The sequence below is a fragment of the Mixophyes fleayi genome, chromosome 5 (assembly GCF_038048845.1).
Source record: "Mixophyes fleayi isolate aMixFle1 chromosome 5, aMixFle1.hap1, whole genome shotgun sequence".
Classification (NCBI taxonomy): Eukaryota; Metazoa; Chordata; class Amphibia; order Anura; family Limnodynastidae; genus Mixophyes; species Mixophyes fleayi.
Genome location: NC_134406.1, coordinates 36710259 through 36733594, shown reverse-complemented (window position 1 = coordinate 36733594; position 23336 = coordinate 36710259). Strand labels below are relative to the sequence as shown.

The following is a 23336-nucleotide window of genomic DNA, read 5'->3' as shown; positions in this document are numbered from 1 at the left end:
TTCTATTACACATTATTGTTAAATAATATATTGCTATTATTAAAAGGAGTAAACAATGTAACCTATATAACTTGTTATTACATTAACTAGTAGTGGATTGTGCTCGGATGTTGGGATGTCCACAAATATTATGGCTGTTCGGCATGACCACTGAAGACCAGATCAGTGAGTTTGGCCATGCATCTTGAAGGCTAAATTGAACTTATCGAATTGTTCAGTTGCCAAAAAAATGTTTGCTACCTGCACTTCCAGGTCAAATGGTAAGACCACAAATATGGACCAGCACAGTGGTTAGCATTGCTGCCTCATTGCACTGCAGTCATGAGTTCGATACCAACCAAGGAGTGTGGGTTTCCTCCGGCTGCTATGACTTCCACTCACAGTCCAAAAAAAAAAAATATTCTGGTAGGTTCATTGGCTTCGAACAAATTGTGTGTAGTTTAGGGAATGTAGAATGTAAGCTTCAATGGGACTGATGTGAATGATTACATATTCTTTCTACAGCGCTAATATGATAGGCGCTATATAAATAAACTACATATTAATTTTCCTAGTTTTCTGCCATCTCTGATCAAACAGATTTTGAGTGGGTTTGGCAAATTCTTTTGATTACACTTAGGTAAAATGGTAGGTTAAAGTGTCCAGATTAGCAAACCAAAATATGACTATATTTGGGCATTATAAATGTTTTTGCATTCTTAACTTTGAATGTTCATAATTTCTGCAGTGGTTCAGTGTGAGTTTTTGTAAAATATTAAACTGATTTATGGTTTTGTGGGAGAATGAGTTTGAATTTGAATGACCTGATGAAATATGTTATCTATCATGTTGTCAAAATGAATGACTGGCATAAACTGTTTATCATGTATAAAATATCTGTTTAATGACGGGAAAATAATCATACGTCCCCTGTACAATATACATGTAATGTGATTGTATGGAAGGTTGTTGAGAATTGTTTGATAGGAATGGTGGTACCTGATTGGATGGCTGTCTAATCCAATCAGTATTCCCTGAATACCAACACGTACTGCCCCAATCTTCACTTTCTTTAGACAGCAGTGCATGTAGCCTTGTGTACAGTGACTGTCCCAACATCTTAAATAAGGGTAATGGTGGGGATTAAAGTAAGAGACCACCACCGGAATACTAGACAGGGTGGTGGTACATAAAAAGAGCAAATTATCCCAGAGTGGACGACTTAGCTGATTCAGAAGCTAAAATATAACCTAATTCATCTATATGTAACGGTTGCACATCAAGAGATAACATGTTTGGTGTTGTATGTACTATTGTGATCTACCTTACTACAAGCTGTTGCTCATCCTCGATTAACTGTCATTTTAGGCTTGGAGAAGTTCCCTGCAGTATTCTTCAGTTTGGTTATTAATAAGAAGTCTGATGAGCATAGGGAAATAAATGCTTACGTTATTCTCGATATCCAAAGTTCTGATAAGTTTCTGAAACTGACATTTATATTTGTGAATCTTAGGGGGGGTCACTTGTGCGCAGAGTGCCCCCGTGACTGTTCCTTAATGTGTCAGTGATTCAAGACTTTTACTATTTCCAGGATAATATTTATGGAGCTACATATTTTACTGGTATGAAAAATTAGTAGATTGCTGGGAGTAGCATTAGACACAGTATATAGTTATATTCTGCATATTTTTGAGACCACACCCGTGTTCCACAGGTGTGGTCTCATACGCTGTGTATTAATAGAGCTTCTATAAAGTCGGTGATTACAAGTAAACAAGTGATATAACACTATAAATAGGAGTCTATTTCTGAGAAATTGGGGCAGGGTTTTTCAGGGGGCAGCCAAGGAGATGATGACACAGGATCTGGTGCTGCTGTGTCGGCTTGTTGGAATTGCATGATTTTTGTAAGCTGAAAGGCTTGGAGGAGTACACAGGTGTGCAGGTGTATGCAATGTTTTTGGGTTTGGAGTGTTTAAAAAGTGTGTCAATTTATGTACAAACTGGCTTAAATCATCTACACAGCCCCTCCCTTTCACTGAATGCTTTGCTCTAGAGTAGAACATCAATTTTATATTGTGTGCATTTAGCACCGAATTTTCATTCAAAACTTACATACATTTTGCCTTTATTATTAAAAAATATGTTGTTTTTGTTTATTTAAGTGGGATCACGCCCTGTTATGAAGCTTGCTTACTATAAAAAAGAATATCTTGGCCTTAGATTTGTTAGAACGGCTGCTTAAATTATGTAATTTAGTTTCTCTGTTTTTTTACTTGTTCTCATTAATTACATTAATAATAATAATAAACAATGTTTGAAGCAATAAAGCTTCTTGAGTTTAGGCGTGGCTTCATAGTTTTCTACTTGATTGGCAGTGAAGTAATGCTAAGTATCCCTTGCAATTCCATGAAATGCCTTAAGAGGGCAGACTCTTTACAGAAGAAACAACTGCAGAAAAAAGTTCTATTTTGAAGGACTTTTCGTAATGCGATTCTCTTGAAGGCAAAACTATAATGTGTGTGTGTGTGTGTGTATATGTATGTATATGTATGTGTGTATATATATATATATATATATATATATATATATATATATAATGTGTATGTATATGTGTGAATTCTCATGGAACTTATTGTTCTCCAACATACATGGTTCTTGTATAAATAAGAAGTATGCCGGATAATGAAATGTCTTGTTTGTAAGTGTGTTACACAATATTCATAATGCAATTTAAATTCTCTTCTATTTGAGCTGATCTAAAGATACAAAAATGTTACATTTGATCCATTTAACGGATTTTTAACCTCAAGTCCGCTCTTACCTCTGTCAACACCTAACCATGGCAGATCTACGTACTACCATCTATTGGGTGTTTCTCTTGTGCCAATTCACTCTTGCTGTCTTCACCGCTTAAATTACGTGACACTGGTGCTATGGGCACAGAGAAAAAGCTCCCTTGTGTAAGGAATATATTTTGAAGTCATTGCTGCCTGTGGCTAGTAGAGGTACTCAAATGATTTCAAGTAGTTTAATCATTTCAATAAAATTTGGCTAATTTGAGTATCAATCATTATTTAAATTATGAAATGTCTTGAGCTTAAATGTCTAGTTTTTTTTTAAAATTCCCATACATAACAATAATGGGGAAAGTTTCATGTAATTTGGCCATCTAGGGACAACCGCATACACAGCCACCTCGCCTTGAAGGTGACAGCCGTGGTCAACACTGTATAGTTTCAACACATTTGATCCTCTTTTTAAAGCTGTTATACTGTTCCTTGTGTAGAATTTCACCCCCTATCGGTTCCGATCTTTACGTGCTGATGGCTCAACTATGAGGCATGTGACACAGTCACGCTTTCCGGGCACCTGGCATGTTTGGATGAACTTGACTAACTCTCTGTCTGAGGTTTTTCGCCACACTTCTTTACAACCTGAAAGGAAGTAGAAGCGCTCAGTTACGACTCTGCGAAATACAGAAAAGGCAAAGTTCTTCTTCTGTGTTCTACACCGACCCCTGGCTGGACACTGGTCCCGTGTTTCTGGGTCCCGCCTCTCTTCTGACGAAGTGTTGACCGAACGATTGACCACTTGTCCCTCTGTTACAGGGGATTGCTCCTCATCCAACTTGTCGTTCTGTAGCTGGACTGGTTCCGAAAAGAAACCTATGTAAATGGCCGAGGTAAAAGTCAAAAGCCTACATCAGAAACAATATTTCCAACTCACCGTCCAGATGAATGTGCATTTTGTCCAAATTCTTGCCTTTCAATTCAGCCAGTCTGCCACTCTCGAGAGCCATTAACAGTTTGCCAATCTTCGCAAGTTGGAAGGTACCTTCTGGGAGGCGGTAATACTGCTGGTGCACCCTGATGTTGGGCCATGCTCAAAACAGTCCGCCAATTGGTCCTCGGTCATTTAGGTTGAGGACCTTTGTGAGAGTGGCAACATGCTTTCGAAGCTCCTTGGAAGACAGCGCGTGGGGATTTTTGGCCCCACACTCTCAAGCAAACAGTCGTATGCAATTGTAGCCTCTGAAGTGTTACAAGACAGCTGTACTGACAAACGTGTAGACATTTCGTTTATCCACGCCACATTCTTCACACTTCTTTGCGAGAAGTTCCATTGCGCCTTGCGTGGCTGGTGGCAGCAGGATGTGGACTTTTCTCCCTAGTTTTTCCCAGATATAAATACGAGTGAAGTGCCGGCAGAATCTCCTCTCAACCTCTGAAAGCGCTAGGGTGACCTCTTTATGGAGATCCAAAGTATCTCTTGAGAAGAAGGTAGTCGGCAACATCTTGGAAATGTCTCCTTCTCTTCATTGATTGAAGAAGATCACCTGTGCCAGGGTGACTTTTACAAGCAATGCCCAGTTTCACTTGGACTCCTTAAGAGTTTTCAAGGCAGCCGATGAGATCAACTCGTTCCTTCTCGCCTCATAGATCTTCTTGAAGTTTTGTGTGTTTGCAGCCCTCCATCCTGGCCCGGCACTCCACAATGCTTGCTATCTTTTGCAGGCCGTACCTGACCTTGAATGCCAGCGAGGGTATCTCAAATGTACCTGTCTCCTCATCATAACCAGGTACGAACTTCACAGTGTCTATGTACAGAAAGTTTGATGGGATGGTAAAGTCTTCCATCCTCTCCAAAGAGGTAGCTCTTCTGGCCTGTAGCAGTAGCCTGCCCATTTCTCTAAGCTTCTGACAGATGTACTCATGCCTGCCAACATCTGAACCAACCCGATTTGAAGAGTTGCTGCCTTATCTGCATGATGCAGCAGTCATTTTTGACTACAAGTAAGACTTCATCTGGTGACATGTGACTCAAGAGCTACCAAAAGCCACCACTGATGTCAGGTGGAACAGGCTGAGCAAAGGCTCACAGAGACTGGACTCTTTTTTTGCCAGGTGTGGGCTTTTGGCCCTTCAGTTTAGCTTGCATATCTTCATGTTTCGCCACAGGTACTTTCTGCAAGCAAGCCTTGGCAGGCTGCACAGTGCATGAAGCCTTTGGTATCCATTTGTTTGTCTGGAAGTTTGCATGGGACCAGAACACTGTGTCCAGTTCTCATCACCTCTACAATGTGTGCAAAATGCAAGTACACAGACTATAGAATTTAGCCATTTAAGCTCAAACATGTTAGACTTAAAAAGTTGAACAAGGCGTTCATGTTTAAGCCAGTTCTGTCAAAAAAATTATTGTGACTTTTGGCCTGAATGAGTACACCACTGTAATTTTGGTCAGATTTGGTGTTTTTAGTATATAGTAATGTTTTGATAAAGGCTAGAAATATGAGAACTGTATTATTATTATTAATAATAATAATAATAATAATAATATTATTAATTTTTATTTATAGGGCGCCACAAAGTATCCGTAGCGCCGTACAAGGACACACAATGGCACAATACAAGTAACAGTAATCACTATAACTCTGGGGGCTCAGGCACAGCATGAAAGAGAGGGAGGGAGGGGAAAAGTGAGTATAGGCAGGTAACTATGGCCCAAGAGGGTGGGCACGGATGACAGGTTGAGAGTCACTGAGGGGAGCGGAGAGGAGACAGAGAGCAGAGGGACTGAGAGGAGGTGAGCTGATTAGCTGGAGAGAGCAGTTAAAAGTGATGGAAACATAAGGGAGGAGAGCCCTGCTCAAAGGAGCGAACAATCTAAAGAGAGGGGAAGACAGACAGACACATGGATGAGACAGAGAGACTGGAGAAACGGAGACGGAGTCGAGGAAGGGGGAGAAGGGATGAGAAAGAGAGGTAGCCGACCGGTGGGAGTTTAGGCATGAGACTGGAAGGCTTTAAGGAAAAGGTGGGTTTTTAATGTTCGTTTGAAAGAGGACAGATTAGGGGAAGTTCTGATGGAGCGGGGGAGCTTGTTCCAATGGAGGGGAGCGGCGCGGGAGAAGTCTTGGATACGTGCGTGAGAGGAGGTAATCAGAGGGAAGAGAGGCGACGATCGTTGGACGATCGCAGTGAGCGGGAGGGAGTGTAAATAGAGATAAGGTTAGAGATGTAGGGAGCAGTGGAGTTGGCGAGGGCCTTGTAAGTCAGAGTGAGGAGCTTGAAAAGGATTCTGTAGGGGAAGGGGAGCCAGTGAAGGGCTTGGTAGAGTGGGGATACAGAATTGGAACGGCGAGAGAGGAAAATAAGCCTAGCAGCGGCGTTAAGTACAGATCTAAGGGGAGCGAGATGAGAGAGGGGGAGGCCGATAAGGAGAAGGTTGCAGTAGTCCAAGCGGGAGATAATCAGAGAGTGGACGAGAGATTTGGTGGCATCCTGGGAGAGGAAGGGCCGAATGCGGGCAATGTTGCGAAGCTGGAAACGGCAGGATTTGGCGAGAGAGTGAATGTGAGGGGCAAAGGAGAGAGAGGAGTCGAGGATGACACCTAGGCAGCGGAGTTGGGGAACAGGGGAGATAGATGAGTTGCCTGTATGCTGTAACTGTATGCCTCATGTTTCAATTCTATTCTAAAAGGGAATTAATTACCCATGCAATATACAGGGTAGTGTATCCGGAAGGCACTCCATGACAATATATCTTTTCTGATTTTGTTTTTTTTTTCATTTTTTTTTTTTTTTTTTTACCCTTGCAACCCATTGAGGTGCGCAGGAAAACAGACAACATTGCCCCAGAAACTAGTGCAGCCTGACCTCACCATGATGTCCAGCCGGGAATTGAATTCTTCCCTATGAATGTTTGTGCAAAAGTGATATATCAAAAATCCCTATAGTTGAAAAATGTATTTAAATCAACATTTTACCAAAGTTATATATTTTAAAAATCTGGTTTTATGCCCCTTCTTGCTGAATGCAAGTTAAATACTCGTAATATTTGACAAATTATGAGTTTATTGGTTCTTACTAGGCTTCTATGATAATTTGGGTGTTGTGCCATTGGATTCTGTTGCTTATATTTAAGATAATCCACCCAAAGCTCAATCTTATGAACAACCTGATTCCAAAAGTTTACTTGCCTGTCGTTCTGGATATCTGGTGGTCCCCTGACACCTCGCTTTCATCTCCTGCTGGCAGAAGGTTGTCAGTAGACACCATGCTGCCTATTGAAGTGATGATGTAATTTTATGCTAAAAAATACAAAAAAAACAACTTTGTATGTGACTAATAGCTTGTGTGTGTGTATATATATATATATATATGTATATGTATGTGTGGAGAGAGAGCGAGAGAGAGCATATCTATATATAAATGTGTGTATATGTGTATATATATATATATATATATATATATATATATATATATATATATATATATATATTAGTGTGTAAAACATAGATACAGGGCTTATTTTTTATTTACAAATTAAAACTGTGTTTGTACGTCTCTTCTTACAAGTTTTTAACTTGTATTCATTTTAAAATTCTGCTCTATTATGCTAAACTGCCATCATTCAAAATAATTTGGCCACTGGGAGGCACTGTAGTACCTCAAGCAGTAAACCTGCTCTCGCTCATTTTAAACAGCATTAAAAATTATTTAGCTGAGGCCCAAGTTGTCCTTGTGCCATTATTTTGGGACTCCCTCAGAAAGCAGTTCCCAGTGTAATGTATTGCATGTCTAACCTTCCAAGGACCCCCAAAAGCAAAAAAAAAGTGAGGATCCCACTTGAGAATTCCAAACCTCTGTTTATGGTTGTGCCCCTCTGAGAGAATACCAACTATAACATGTCTTTGCTGTTGTAAATATAGTACATGCAGTCTGTCGTCTTTTTGTATTCCTTGATCAGCATTCAAATATTTGTAACTAATAAAAAAATATCTTCCTTTGAAAAATATGAGCAGCACTGCCCTAGCTTGTTACATACCTGGTGTCCCTGATTTAATTAAGGTAAGGTTGCTGCACCAAACAATGAGGGTCATCTCCTCACTGAAGTTGGAGAGGGCACAATTTCAATTCTGACTCCTCTTTCACTACCTTCCAGAACAAATTGTGCAGATGTCCGCTTCCTGCGGACATCCCTGGTAGGTTGGTGAGTTAACAGGCAGGTATTCGTATGCTGGGGAAGAACATAAAGGGTGATACCCTGTGGTTTCTAACTGCAATATGAGTCCATATGTACAGAAATAAATACATTGTTTAATTGTTTGTGTGTGTGTTTAATATGTATACCTTTATACATACAATCAATGGGCGCTTTATTATTTACACCTGCTCATTAATGCAAATATCTAATCAGCCAATCATCAGGCAGCAACTTAATGCATAAATACATGCAATGGTGAAGAGGTTCAGTTGTTCAGCCCAAATACCAGAATGGGAAAGAGATGTGACCTAAGTGACTTTGACCATGGAATGACTGTTGGTGCTGGATGGGTGGTTTGATTATGATGATCACCTGGGATTTTAACGCACGACAAACTCTAGAGTTTACAGAGAATGGTGAACAGAACAAAAGCATCCAGTGAGTGGCAATTCTATGGGCAAAAATGCTTTGTTTAATGAGAGAAGTCAATAGAGACTGGCCGGACCGGTTCAAGCAGACAGGAAAGCATCAGTAACTCCAAATAACTATGTGTTACAACAGTGGTATACAGAGAAGTGTCTCTGAACGTGCAGTAGCAGACCACACTGGGTTCTACTCCTATTGGCTAAGAACAGGAATCTGAGGCTACAGTGGGCACAGGTTCACCAAAACTGGTTTATTGAAGATTGGGAAAAACATTGCCCGTTCTGATGAATACTCTATTTCTGCTGCGATATGCAAATGGTAGGGTCATGGCAAAGTTGCCATGGCCTTGGGTTGCATAGTCAGTTTAGAAGGTGCACTGTCTTTCCCCATGCTGTTAAAGTGGAAGGAAGGAGAATTATAAAACTCCGGGTCCAGGGTACAAACTTCCTTAGTTATTAAAACTGCATGATGTGTACAGGGTTCACAAATTCCTAGTTATTAAACTGCCCATAGAACTTGACGGTGGAGAAGTTCCGTCTAGTCTATATCCTTCTGGAGAGCTAGTTACCAGATCTAAACACTGTATTCTATGTGTAATGACACCAATGACCTATATTGTAGCATCGCCACCAAATTCTCTTCCTATGCAGCCTAGCATCCGACTGGCTTTCCCCATTGCTATGCTACATTGTCCACATACCTTTTTAAGCCTCCTGAAATGATGACTCCTAGCGGTATATTTACTAAACTGCGGGTCTGAAACAGTGGAGATGTTTCTTATAGCAACAAATCAGATTCTAGTTATCATTCTACAAAATGACAGCTAGAATCTGATTGGTTGCTATATAAATATCCCCCCTAGATTCCCTCCTCGCCAGTAGGTGCCATTTTTGTGTAACTATGTAGTTAGTCTTTGGATATTTGAGACCTGAGTGCATAATTTAGTGTATGTATGTGTAATAAAAAATAAATATATATATATATATATTTAAACTTTTTGCCCTTGAACTATAATTGACTATTCCTATAAACTACTTAGATCCTAAATCATTTTGATCACCCCTCTTGGTGTGTCTACCATGTTACATATATTTGTCATTTGGTAAAAGGCATAACTTCAAGACTTGTAGTAATGTTATCAATAAAGTTATGAAAGAGGACTGCTACAAATGTGCAGATTGTTTGGGTACTCCACTGGTAACATATTCCTCTTTTACATGTATTACATAAACTACAACTCTGGATACGATATTGGTTGAGGGATAGACGACACTCAACCACATTTGAATCTGATGTCAATTATTCCAATTTATTGACCAGTGTTTGATATGGGGCAATGTCAAAGGCCTATCTAAAATCTATGTTAGATACATGTACAGCTCCAACTTATTTTAGTCATTCAATGAAAAGATAGTCAAATTTATTTGACAAATCTATATATATACTGTGCCACTTTTCAGCCTGAGCCTTTGCACCCAAGAGAGGTGCGCAGGAAAATTAGCGATGTTCTGATAATGTAGTACCCGGTACTGAGGGAAGCTGGGCATTGCTGTGATGTCCTTTGACATAATGGCATAGAACTGAATTCCCCTTCTTAGACTCCTACTTAGTCAGATATACTTTATTTTTATTCATCTCAGTTGGCAATTATCTCTACCTTTATTCAAGGTAATTCTATATAAAGTTTAAATCTTACACATTCATATATATATATATATCCAGCTGCATGATGAACACCACATACACTTTGTTTGAAATGGGGATTACTGATGCAGTTTATACGGAGTTCTGGGGGTATATTTACTATACTGCGGATTTCAAAAAGTGGAGATGTTGCCCATAGCAACCAATGAGATTCTAGTTATTTATTTAGTGCATTCTACAAAATGACAACTAGAATCTGATTGGTTGTTATAGGCAACACCTCCACTTTTTCAAACCCGTAGTTTAGTAAATATACCCCCCTGGAGAGACAATGATTCAGTATGAATTGTGTGTGTGTGTAATTCTCTACAATTATTACACACACCAGGGGATAGGAATGTTGCATCCCCGGGAGGCTGAACATAACCACAGATGGCTACTAAACTCCTGAGTGTATGTAAACGCATGCCATAGTGCCACCTTTCGGTAGATAAGCTACCACTAAGTGGCCAACATACATTTTAAACAATTCTGATGTGACTGTAGCATTTATAACTCTATTCACTATATTAAATAGTTGGATGGCACATTATTGTTCTTATATTGGAAATGTCATTGGACGTATTGGTCATGTCCATGTTTTTAATTTAACACCTGTTCATCACTTGCCGATTTGGTTACCATATTCATTCTAATAAATGGTTCGGCAATTCAATTCAGCACAAAGTCCTGTTAGAGCTCATGATTTGCTTCTGCGTGTAATTACGGGTATTACGGTACCTAAAACATCTATTATTTTGCCAGGCACCACTATGGGGGGAAAAAAAGCAATGTTTTAGAACACTAACATCCAGAGTACTAAAACATTGCTAGAGAAATTACATACATGTGAATGTATTTATGCATGTAATTTCTCTAGCCTTGTCTTATGCATATTTTCATAAGCTACAACAAATTAAGGGGCATATACAAGTAGGTTGCGTGATCGTGATTACACGTGTCTGCAAGTGTAAAGTGACATCTCGGATTTCCCTTCACAACCCTATGGGGTGCACACAGAAATCTGCGATGTTGCGGCGACATGTTGTCAGTGGGAGCGCGTATCCGAGATCTTTAGACCTGGCTAAGTGGTTAGCACTTCTGCCTCACAGCACTGGGGTCATGAGTTTGATTCCCGACCATGGTCTTATCTGTGTGGAGTTTGTATGTTCTCCCCGTGTTTGCGTGGGTTTCCTCCGGGTTCTCCGGTTTCCTTCCACACTCTAAAAACATACTAATGGGTTAATTGGCTTCTATCAAAATTGACCCTAGTCTCTGTCTGTGTGTGTATGTTAGGGAATTTAGACTGTAAGGTCCAATGGGGCAGGGACTGATGTGAGTGAGTTCTCTGTACAGCGCTGCGGAATCAGTGGCGCTATATGAATAAATGGTGATGATATGGCCCAAGAATGTGTTTTTTGTTTTGTTTTTTTGTTTTTTTGTTTTTTTTACATTATTTACCATTAAGGTGCCCAACACTTGGCACCCAAACATAAGAAAGCTGTGATAATCATAGACATAGTAAAAGTATAATTTGGCAGAGATACAAACTTGCAAAATGACAGCACTGTTTAGAGAACTGCAAATAAATGGTTTTATTTACATCTTATTTACTTTTCCTTTGAAACTTTATTTTACTGTTGCTTAATCTTCACCAACATCCTATATTGTTTTCAGTGAAAATAATGTGGAAGAGGGTGCAGGACTATTAATTTGGGTTCAATCACCATACATATGGTAGCGCAAAATACAGCCTTGCATTGATTTTCTGATTTTCAAGGAACAGTAGTTTTACTAGCAAAATGTTAGTTTAAGTAAAGGATGCATTAGCACTTCTGCAACTGTCAGATGTCTCAGACCATGCAGCGGTGATTGTGTGCATTATATGCACTGCATTTGGGACGCTTGTACTGTGCCCACTGAGAATGGAGTAATAGGAACTACCCTCATTGCTAGGATCTCAGTTCAGGAATAATGATGTACTCTTGCTCACATTATGTTATTGATTGAGGGGTGTGAGTGTTTCACTAGTACTTGTCTCCTGTGTCAGGCGCGCTCTGGCTCTGTAACCGGGTCCACTCCAGGCGCGCCCCCGACCGCTGCGGCTCGGGCCGGGCGACGCGCAGGCGCGCGATGCACTCTGGGAATGGCTGCGCAGCTCGGGTTGGCTGGGGGAGCAGACAGCGGAGTTTTAATGTCCGCCATGTTGGCCATGGCGTATTGAAGAGGGAGGGCGAGAGTGAGACACCGGAGCACAGAGAACCCCACGAAAAAACACCCCAAACCGAGCTGCGGACACCCGGAGCACCGGGAAACGCGCCGATTTGATCACGGCGGTCGGTGGGGAGGCGGCGGGAGAGAGCACGGAGACCCCCCATGAGAAGGCGGCACGGGAGGATTTCCCCGCTCGTCGGTCGCATGGCTTTGTGGTAGACGGAAAATGAGTAAATTATCGTTCCGGGCGCGGGCGCTGGATGCGTCCAAACCGTTACCCGTCTTCCGCTGCGAGGACCTCCCGGACCTGCACGAGTATGCCTCCATCAACCGGGCCGTGCCCCAGATGCCAACGGGCATGGAGAAGGAAGAGGAGTCGGTAATGATTGTCATTTTCTTTCCTCCCCCCCTCTGTCATCCCCGGTATCATCTCTGCGCAAGCTTGCACAAAATGGCGGCCATTTTCTTTTCTCGGCCGCCTTGGAGGGGTGGCGTGGCGCAGATGGCGCTCCCGGCGTGTGTGACACCCCAGGAGCCCCAGGGTTAGGTAGCATGGCTTCTCACTGGTGTGTAGGTGCCTCTGGTTTAGGGATTGGGGGGTTTATTTGGGATAATTTGGCCCGGGAAGGCACAAAGAGGTCACGTGACGGGGCCGCGGTCCGCCATTTTGTTGTGTGTCTTTCTGTCTTTGGGCTGGGCTTGTTGTGAGTGTTGGGGAGGTGTAGGGGCTTGCTGCGGCCGGCAGGGGGAGCCCGAGAACAGGCTGTGCTCACCTTGTGGGATTGTTTGTGTACATCCAGTGTTGACAGCGGAGGGGAGCTGGGGCCGTGAACACCTTTCATCCAAATGGGGAGAGATTATTTATATTCCCGTGCAAGCTATTATATAATGCACAAAGTGCAGCACTGCCACTATAGTGACATGCAATATTTGGCATATACAGTACTACCTGCAACATGATGATCTGTTACTGTTAAAACTCACATGGACATCAGCTGCTAGTTTTGTTTTCTTTCAGCTTTCCTGACCTGCACATGTAATAAAGAAAATACTGGTTCATTTTTCTTTTCTCTGCATACAATTAATGGGAGCATTTTGCATTTATGATATATTTTGTCTAATACTTTTTGACAGTTATCAGTTTAATATAGCAGTATACAAGTGTAATGTGTCTGTTGTAGCAAATTATTCTTAAATTAATTCCTGTAGGGTTTTTTTACCCACGTATATCCGTGTTATCATGTCCTTTAACCAGTTACAAATGTTTAATAGACGTGTTGTGGGGATTGTTACTTTTTTGCTTTACTAATAAGTAAATGAGTTTATTACAATCATATAGCTTAAAATATCTTATGTTAAACAATATTAAATATCATAAGCAAGATGGTTTAGGACATACATTTTTTTGTGTTTCTGGGAAAAAACCTTTATTGGTCTGGATATTGGCATTAATTAGAAGAGCCTTGGTTAGGTTTCATGGTGTTTCCACATGTAATAGTTTTATATGCTACATCTATTTTATATAATCTTTGTGGATCCTTTTAATATTGGCTTTGGGCTTGCACACTATACAGTTAGTTTACAGTTAGTTTACATAGCAGTCAGCCTCTTAAGCAGTATTAAATATTTTCACCTGTAGGTAATCTGAGCTACTATAGTGGCTTGAAAGGTTAGTTTTTAAGTTTCACTTTCAAAATTGCAACATCAGCCCATGTTTGTGTCAGTGTAGTGGCCTTATTTATTTACACTTCCTTTTACTGTTTAATTGACAGAAGAAGGTTATCTGTCATTGTCAGCATTTGGTCACTGAAATGGTGTCCTGTTTACTGTAAATACACCAAATACCTAAGGATTGTTAAATGGGTACCTTTGATTATCAGATGAATCGTTCAGTATGCCCCTTAAAAATATTTGTAAGTGTAGTAGTACAGATGTATGGAAGAAGCTTGTGTTCATTCATACGTGCAAAAAAAATGCAGTTTTTCGGGGTTTTATAGATGCTCAGGAAGTTTGTATGAATGGGTTGTCTTGCATATTCAAAGGTATATTTGTTAAAATTTGGAATGGTAGGTGCCCAACTTCTATTTCTATAAACCATCTACAGATGTGCTTAAAACCTAACAAGGGCATGTTTACTTGTCATAACAAATACACATGGTTTACAACTTGCATATGTGTGTCAAAGGGATCTATAATTAGAGATGTGTCAAAATTGTACTGTTTTCAAGTGAAAAATAATGTTCAAGCTATAATTTCTCAAATTAGAATTGCATTTGCATTCAACCATTTTGTGTCTGTACTTACAAACTAAACTTAGACTGAATAGACTTTACTTTTGGTTGGGGTACTTTCCTTTGATCATCTCTAACATACATTATGATAGTTTTTTTTGGTGTCAATAGGTTTAACAAGTAGATTTTAGTTAGAGCTTTTCATTGATCTATAGGAATCTATTTTTTGCTTGATCCTCATGTTCATGTGAGAATTGTTTTTCCTGTTTTTTATTTAATGCATCCATTGTGACATGACCCATTTTATTTTGGCCAGCAGTCTACTCCCAGTTCCCCAACAAACTTTCCATTTACATGTGCTGAACTTAATTTTATGTTCATTTGCATGAAACATAAATTGTATAGTGCAATCAGGGAAATTAGTATTAAGAGTTGGAGGTTCATAAAAAGTAATTACTGTTGGCACCTAGGCTTGGGTGATAACAAATATTATCATAACGTTATTAATAAATGTACTGCAATAATAATATAGATCACAATTTAATACCTATTTTGTAGAAAATAGGTATCTATTTTCTATAAAAAGGGGCTTAGTTTCACAAGTGTCAAGCCTGTCATTCGGCCAGCTAGTGTCCACAGCACTATAGAAGGTCACTATCTGACTGAAACACACACTGCTTCTACACGAAGACCTCAGAGTGTGTGTGTGTGTGTGTGTGTATATATATATATATATATATATATATATATATATATATATATATATTTTATAGTAAGCTTGCGAGCAGGGCTTTCTCACTTCTTTGTTTATTTTACCCTGTTTGTTTATTATGTTTGTCCCCAATTGTATAGCGCTACGGAATATGTTGGCGCTATATAAAGAAATGATGATGATATATTTCTCTTTCTCCCCAAGCTTTGGTGGTAAAGTGCACTGTTTCATTTTAGTACTTGGAATTTGTCTCTTATATCTGGCAAGGCCGCTATATAAAAGCTCCCACTCATATGAGCCCATTAATCCAAATATGCAGAAATGGAGTTTTCTGTGCAGGATGACTTATACCTCTTGTTTACTTAAGTCTGTTAATTTGCAAAGCAATATTTAGTTAATTGCATTTGCAGTGAAGCTTCAGTTATTATCATTATTATCGTTTATTTGTAGGGCGCCACGAGGTTTCCGCAGCGCCGCACATAGTACAAACAGTAGACTATACAGGGTAGAACAGTACAGAACAATAAACACAGTACCAGTACTTCAGAAACTCCGGGAGGGCAGATACAGTAGAGACGGAGCAGAAGAACAGGTATGGAGACTGGAGGGAAGAGGGCCCTGCTCATCCGAGCTTACATCCTAAGGGAGGGTAAACAAAGTCAGGCACAAAAGGGAGCCAGTGAATCAAAGGGGAGAGAGATGAGGGGTCAAGGGAGGATGAGCAGAAGAGATGAGAGGTTAAATGGATGGTTGGTAGGCCTTGAGGAACAGGTGAGTTAAGTGCCCGTTTGAAGGAGCACAGATTGGGAGAGAGACGGATGGAGCGAGGGAGGTCATTCCAATGAAGGGGGGCAGCACAGGAGAAGTCTTGGATTCGAGAGTGGGAAGAGGTGATCAGTGTGGAGGAGAAGCGGCGATCATTGGCTGAGCGCAGGGAGTGTGAATGGAGAGGAGGTTAGAGATATAAGGGGCAGTAGACTGGGAGAAAGCCTTGTAAGTGGTGGTAAGGAGTTTAAAAAGGATTCTGTAGGGGAAGGGGAGCTAGTGTAAGGCGAGACAGAGTGGAGAGGCGGAGGAGGAGCGGCGTGAGAGAAAGATGAGTCTTGCAGCCGCATTGAGTATAGAGCAGAGAGGGGGGAAAGTGGGAGTGGGGGAGGCCAGTAAGGAGAAGGTTGCAGTAATCGAGGCGGGAGATGATGAGAGCATGGATGATGGTTTTGGTGGCATCCTGAGAGAGAAAGGGACGGATGCGGGCAATGTTACGGAGTTGGAAGCGACAGGCTTGGGCGAGGGATTGAATGTGAGGGGCAAAAGAGAGAGAGGAGTCGAGTGACACCCAGGCAGCGGAGTTGGGTGACAGAGGAGATAGTGGAGTTATTGACAACGATAGAGAGGTCGTGGTGGGATTGGAGTCTGGGCGGAGGAAAGACAATAAGTTCAGTTTTTGAGATGTTAATTTTAAGAAAGCGTGAGGACATCCAGGAAGAGATAGCTGAGAGGCAGTCAGTCACACGAGGGAGGAGGAAAGATCAGGAGAAGAGATGTAGAGCTGAATGTCATCAGCATAAAGGTGATACTGAAGACCAAACGAGGAGATGAGAGCACCAAGGGAGGAAGTATAGAGCGAGAAGAGTAGAGGGCCGAGAACAGAGCCCTGGGGGACTCCTACAGGGAGAGGGGAGGGGATGGAGGAAGAGCCAGACGTGGATACAGAGAAGGAGCGGTTATCCAGGTATGAGGTAAACCAGGCATGGACAGAACCAGAGAGGCCAGGAGAAAGAAGAGTTTGCAGCAGGAGGGGGTGGTCCACGGTGTCAAAGGCCGCAGAGAGGTCAAGGAGGATGAGTATGGAGAAGTGACCTTTTGGATTTGGCAGTTCACAAAACCCCTTAACTTGCAGTGTTCCCAGATTAAAGGAGCACTCCACAATAAAATTTCCTACCCCTCCCCATGCAAGTAGTTGAACTGCTGTTCACTGACCCCAGGCTACCAACTGCAATTTGCGTCATTTGATGCACTCTAGTCTTGAAGTTTTGGGTGTCTGTTTCAGCTTTTTGCTATGTTCATAATCTGCTAAAAAAAATTACATTGAAAGAGAATACTCTTAAAAAAATAAATAAATAAATTCATAAGTGTGCAATTATTTCAAAAGCCTACAGTGAATTGATATGCAATTTGAATTACTGATTAAACATGATTGTAGAGCTTTAAACATTCTAAAATGTTCTATTTTTTTTATTTTATTTTTTTGTGTGCTGGCAAATCAAAACACAAGAGATTGTGTGTATGTAATTCAGCTTCCAGTACCACCTCTTCGCTCCTACCTAACCCCCTCCCCTTCTGTACTATCTGGTGTAACAAACTGTCTCTCTAGCTCCACATGGATGTCCCAATGCTGCATAAAGCTCAACATGTCCAAAACAGAGCTCATCATCATTACTCTCATAGTCTCAACCTCCTCTCAAATCTCCCTGAGTCCATAACGCCACAATTTTCTTGATCTCCCAAGGCCACTGCCTTTGTGTCATGTTTGACTAAACCCTTTGCTTTATTCTTCTTATTCAGTAGCTCTCCCAGTTCTGTCTCCTCCACCTATAGAAATATTGTCAGAACATTCCCTTATCGTACCCGAGATGCTACCAAAATTTGTATTCACTCTTCCATCTCTCTCCTTGATTACTGCAACCTCATCCATCTATCTATCTGTCTATCCATCCTTCAGTCCATCATAAAATGCTGCAGCAAGACTGACCTTCCTCTCTTGTCGCACCTCTTTGTAGATCCCTACACTGGCTTCTGGTGTCCTCCAGAATACAATTCAATTACTCGCCCTTACCCACAAAGCCCATAACTACATCTCAAATCTAATTCAAAATGCTCTCCCTCTAAGATCTACCTTTTCACCTGTGCCTTTCCTCATTTCTGGTAACCACCTTTCATGCTCAGCCTTCAACAGTTAAATGCTCTCTGAAAACCCTTCCCTTTATTAGAACTTGCACTATTCCCAACTTTGCTACCCACAATAAAGCACCCTCACACTGTCCCAATCTCAACTCAGAACCACACATGTTCCCTCTTGTTTCAGCTGTGCCCTTGCTCAATTAGAATGCTAGCTCCTATTCTTAATGTATAGCTATTTGAATTTTTTTGTATTCACTTCTTCTCATTGGCTGCACTGAGCATGTAATCACACTTTTGTATGTCTATATGTCTTGAGCTCCACATCTGATTGGTTGTGTTTAAAAGTAATTTTCTGACTCATTTGTTTTCACCATATTTTTTTTCTTTTCCATTTAAAAAGTTTTTACACTCTCATCACTAGGATTTTGCTGTTAGTGGGCTGATATACGGAATGTCTCTTATAAGTTATGTTCCATGTTTTATACACAGAGTGCAAATACATTTCTGTGAAAAGTTAAAAAAAAAAAGTATATATAGTGTGTGTTCTTTGTAGCATTTATTGTAGATATTTTGATCAGATTTCTGATATGAAGTGGACTTTGACATAAATATGTCTTTAAATAGCGAATAACTTCTATGACTTACTAATTCGGTGTTCTGACATTCAGTGAAAGGCAGAATAATATAACTCGCCCTTTTCTATAGCACACGGCTGGACAAGTTCCATGAGCTAAATGAAGTAACAAGGTGCTGCTGGCGCGCTACCGGGTGTCTTTTCTGTTAGTCAGTGAATGCAAATATTCTCTCTGCCTAAGTCTGCATGTCCAGTGGTGTGAGGGGGTTTTTTTTGTTTTGTTCTGTGTTAAAGATCTCTCAGCACCATTAAATAGCATTTACCTTGTGTTCTAGGGAATGACTGCATACAAACTAAAAATATGCCCCACAATATTATGGAACTGCCAAACCCTTCACTGTTGTAATGAAGCAGTCTGTTCTATAGAGTTCTTTAGGTTGGCACATACAGTATACTTGTCTGCCTGATGATTCATTGAACCAAATCATCTTGGTAGTCCATTGCCTGTGCACCACATGTCTTGAAAACATGTATTGCCAGGTGTGATGAACAGCTTATGCAGGTTGACTATGATATTCTGCTCTAATGTTCTTGCTGGACCATTTACTGGTGGTGTTTGTACCTTGGAGTTCCATGCTCACATCAGCTTAGACTATTGGCAAAATGAGCTGTCTTGGTCTCTGAAGCTCCTTTAAAACATGCCCCAATATTGCTATAGGAGTTGAATTGTTTGCTCTGATGAGCATTATTTTCAATAATGATTGGTGTGTGTGAGTAACAGCTTAATAGTTATATTTTGGTGACCTAAGCAATTATTTCTTTTCTCTTAAAGGATTTTTTAGTACTCTAGAATTGTCTTCTTGTGTCCTTTTAGTAACACAATTATTTTGTAATGCTACCAGGAGACCAACAAATTAATTCCTGAGCATTTAAATTGTTGCTTTTCAGTCTGATGTAGCAATTAAAGTAAATATGCAATGTGTCCTGTTCCTTACACCTTTCGTTTGGGTTCCTAGCTGTTCAAATGTTAAAATTGCAAAAGAAACAAGAAGTTTAAAGCTGCACTAGCACCCACTAAAAATGTTACTACCATACTCCTCCCATAGCTGGAGCCTTTGGCACATCTGCTGCTGTTCCATAGATCATAGGTCTCCTGTATACTTGACACATTATAGTTATAGAGAGAAAGATATATATATTAGTATGTATAATTTTATATTTAAATTTCTTTGTATACAGCCCGTTCTAAAATGAACAAGCATTCAAATCATTCAGGGTGTGTTCTGTGATGAGAACAACTATAAGATTTTGATACACATTTCTGTTAAAGATGGAAGTAAAAATAATGTAAACTATTTTTGATGCAATCTTTCATGTGCCAATTGGCACCATTCTAACAGAGCAGTGTGAATGAGAATCAGAGCACAGGAAAATGCAGCACTGATTTAAAGGCATGAATGGCTAGCGTCTTCAAATAAAATATTGTTTAAAATGAACAGAAAAAAAAAAATTGTAAAGGTGAAAAATCCCTTGACATAAGGATATAGATATTGGGTCTTTTGACCATTGGAGTCCTTATTTGAGTTGTGTGTTTTTTTTTGTTGTTTGTTTGTTTTTTAATCTGAAAAGTTTTCTTAAATGTCATGATTTCAATAATTTGCCTGTAATACTTTCATAAAGGATGACACTCTTTTGATTGAAGACATAACATGATAAAAAATAAACTTGCTATATTCCTGTAGTATAGTGATAAAACAACTAAAATGTCACATCATCAAGATGAATCCTATTTACTGCTATGTGTTGCTCAGATGAAACTATTCTCCCTTTTTGTTTCGCAAGATAATGTTATAAATAACATTGTATATTTCTGATGCTCATGGTGTCTCCATTAGTGGTCATTTTGTTCACTGTAAAACATTACTGTGTATATGTTAGGGAATTTAGACTGTAAGCGCCAATGGGGCAGGGACTGATGTGAGTGAGTTCTCTGTACAGCGCTGGGGAATTAGTGGCGCTAGATTAATAGATGGTGATGATGATGATTACTGGGTTTATTAAAAAATAAAATGCAGTAGGAGTTTTCTATGGACGTAGCCCTGCAGTCAGTGTGCTTAATATCTCTCTCTATCTATCTCTATCTCTATCCCTTGTTCCTCAAAAGATCCTGCTGGCTCTTGAGTACTAGTTTTATTTTGTCCACCCTAGCTCATAAAATAGCTTGTTTCAAAGTCCTCCTCATCCTTTAAAAACAAAACGTATAACGCCACAAGACGGCAAAGCAAAACCTCTGATACCAGTCACACGTAAAAACAAGTAGAAATAATACTGAAGGAGCTGCAGGCATAAGAGAGGGCCCTGTTCAAAAGAGCTTACAGATCACAATCCTGTATGCCCAAGTTTGCATTTATTTGGCTTTCTTCTAATTCCACAGAAGAATAGATTGCTGATTATGCTTTCATAATGAAGAGCAGTCCACTGCTGGGGCAAGCCTCAGTTTTTTGTTTTTTGTTTATCTGAAAGGGGAAAGGAAAGGTCCTCTAGTTTTAGGTCTCTTACCCACAGGCTGTTGGGGGATGCGGCCACCGCCGCAACTCACTTCTGGCTCCTGGTGTCCTGGCTGTCTCCATGACGATCGGGACGTCACTTCCTGTATTCGGCCTGACCGTTGCCAGGGCAACGGCTGGACGCAGTATTAACAGCTATTGCGCCCCGGCAACACAGAGCAGCAGGGCGCGCGCTACAGCCTGTGGGCTAATTAAGTAATTAATCAAACAGTGTCTGGGGATGTTTACAGGGCAAAGCCCTGATTGGCTAGTTTCAGTATTTAAGGCAGGGAGGGCTTAGCCTCCCTGCCGGTTATAGTGTGGATTCTATTGGTTGCTGACCTGCTCCCATCCTGTTCCTGCTTTGTCCCAGTTTTCCTGTGGATACTCTGCCCGTTTACTATTGGGCCTCCTGTTGTGACCTTATTGCCTTGTTCTTGGATTCTGCTGTCGTGCTTGTGACCCTCACCCTTTGGCGTGTTATTTGACCATTCTACTTGCTTTGTGACCCCTGATCTCGGCTTACGTCTGACCATCCGCTACCATCTACTCAGCCTCCTCTGACCTGCTGCTGCGGTGTTAACAAAGTTGCACTACGCTGGGAGTTAAGTCATGGGGGCATCGGAGTACCTGTGAGCACATAAAGCTCTACGGGAAAGGTGGCTGCTATAGGTGAAGACCTCTGTCATCTGTTCTGCAAGGTTAACAGACCAGCAGCCGAACACAGGCATCAAAATACATGCATCTTCAAGCTTTTTAAAGCTCAATCACAACAGATGTAATTGAGACTTCTATTGGAACCAATTGTTTCTAATGTCATCTTACCCATTCACGCTTGCAATTGCAGTCTAGAGCATTGCTGGTGTTGTGCCGTTTCTCTTTCAGAAGCAGCCTGCTCCCTTTTTTTTTTTTTTGTAGTTTAATGCATTGAGGTCCATAGTTTGTCCGCCATTGACCTCCCGGAAGTGATTACATAGGCTTCTCATTTGGCATGCAGTGTTTCTGGTGTTTGAACATCAGTCTTATGGTCACCTAGATTATCTTGTGCATTCATGCACCATTGTGGAACTCCTTAAAGCTACACTACCATTTAAATTGGTGTTCCTTTTCATTCTCGTACAGCTTAATGCACTTCAGGGGGAGAAGAAGTGCTTCTCTGTATGAACTCCTAATATTTGAACCCAAATCTACATTATGGTAGGGTACATGGTAATTTCTCTAGTTAAATGCCCTTAATGTTGCTGTTTAACATGAAAACCTTTTTAATGATTTTATTGCTTTCATACTTCTGTTAGGTTCAGCATGTTCAACGAATTTGTTTTATAAGAACTTTAAGTTATAAGTTTGAATATTAAACTAAAGAAGTTGTTGGGTAAAACTGGATGCACATTATTAGGACAAGAACACATGCAATTTTACTTGTGTTACATTATTATGTGCCTTTTGTATTGCACCATAGTGTGAAAACTCCCAACTGTCTCATTGTATGATCTCCTTCTGTTCTATTTTTAATGTATCTTGTGTTTCTTGAATACTTCTGTGTACAAGGTATAAACAAAAGGTAGGGGGAGTCGAAGTCGTTTGAGAGATACTAGTTTTTATTTTGGTGTGTGTTTTTTTTTTTTTGTTGTTGTTTTTTTCCCTCTCCATTATTTATGAATTCAAAGCTTGTAGTCCTATATTTACTTTTTGCTGTAAACCCTGTTTGCTTGCGTGGAACTGCAGCAACATGCAGTTCAACATTACCCGTCATTTTTAAGAATGAATGTTTGTGAAATACATTTATTTTTTTAAAATCTTTTCCATACTTTGCCATGTTGGGTAATGATTTAAGATTGATTTATTCGTAGTTTACTTGGTTAATGACCATATTATCGATGTTGAAATTGGGCATTTACTGGTCATTCTTAGTTTGCTTAGTTTTTTTTAAAATTATTTTTTACTATGAGCAATGCAATATGGTAGTTTGGTACTCCAGATCTATAGGCACACTAATCTCTATACATCACTTTAAAAAGGAACATGCATTAAGTTACCGTATAATGTAAAGTTATGATGCATTCATTGGTCCTATCCGTAGGT

At 40.3% G+C, this 23336-nt stretch overlaps 1 protein-coding gene across 2 annotated transcripts in view; it reads left to right on the top strand.

Moving 5' to 3' along the window:
• EPC1 (enhancer of polycomb 1) overlaps positions 1 to 23336 on the top strand; it is a 54008-nt gene that overhangs the window by 8345 nt on the left and 22327 nt on the right. Inside the window, exon 1 of one of the 2 annotated variants that reach the window (XM_075212047.1) lies at positions 12185 to 12669. The exons of the other annotated variant lie outside the window; for it this stretch is intronic. Coding sequence (XP_075068148.1) covers positions 12517 to 12669 — 153 coding nt within the window. The 5' untranslated portion in view covers positions 12185 to 12516. Of the gene's footprint in view, positions 1 to 12184; positions 12670 to 23336 lie in introns of those variants that run through there. 2 annotated transcript variants of the gene reach the window in all.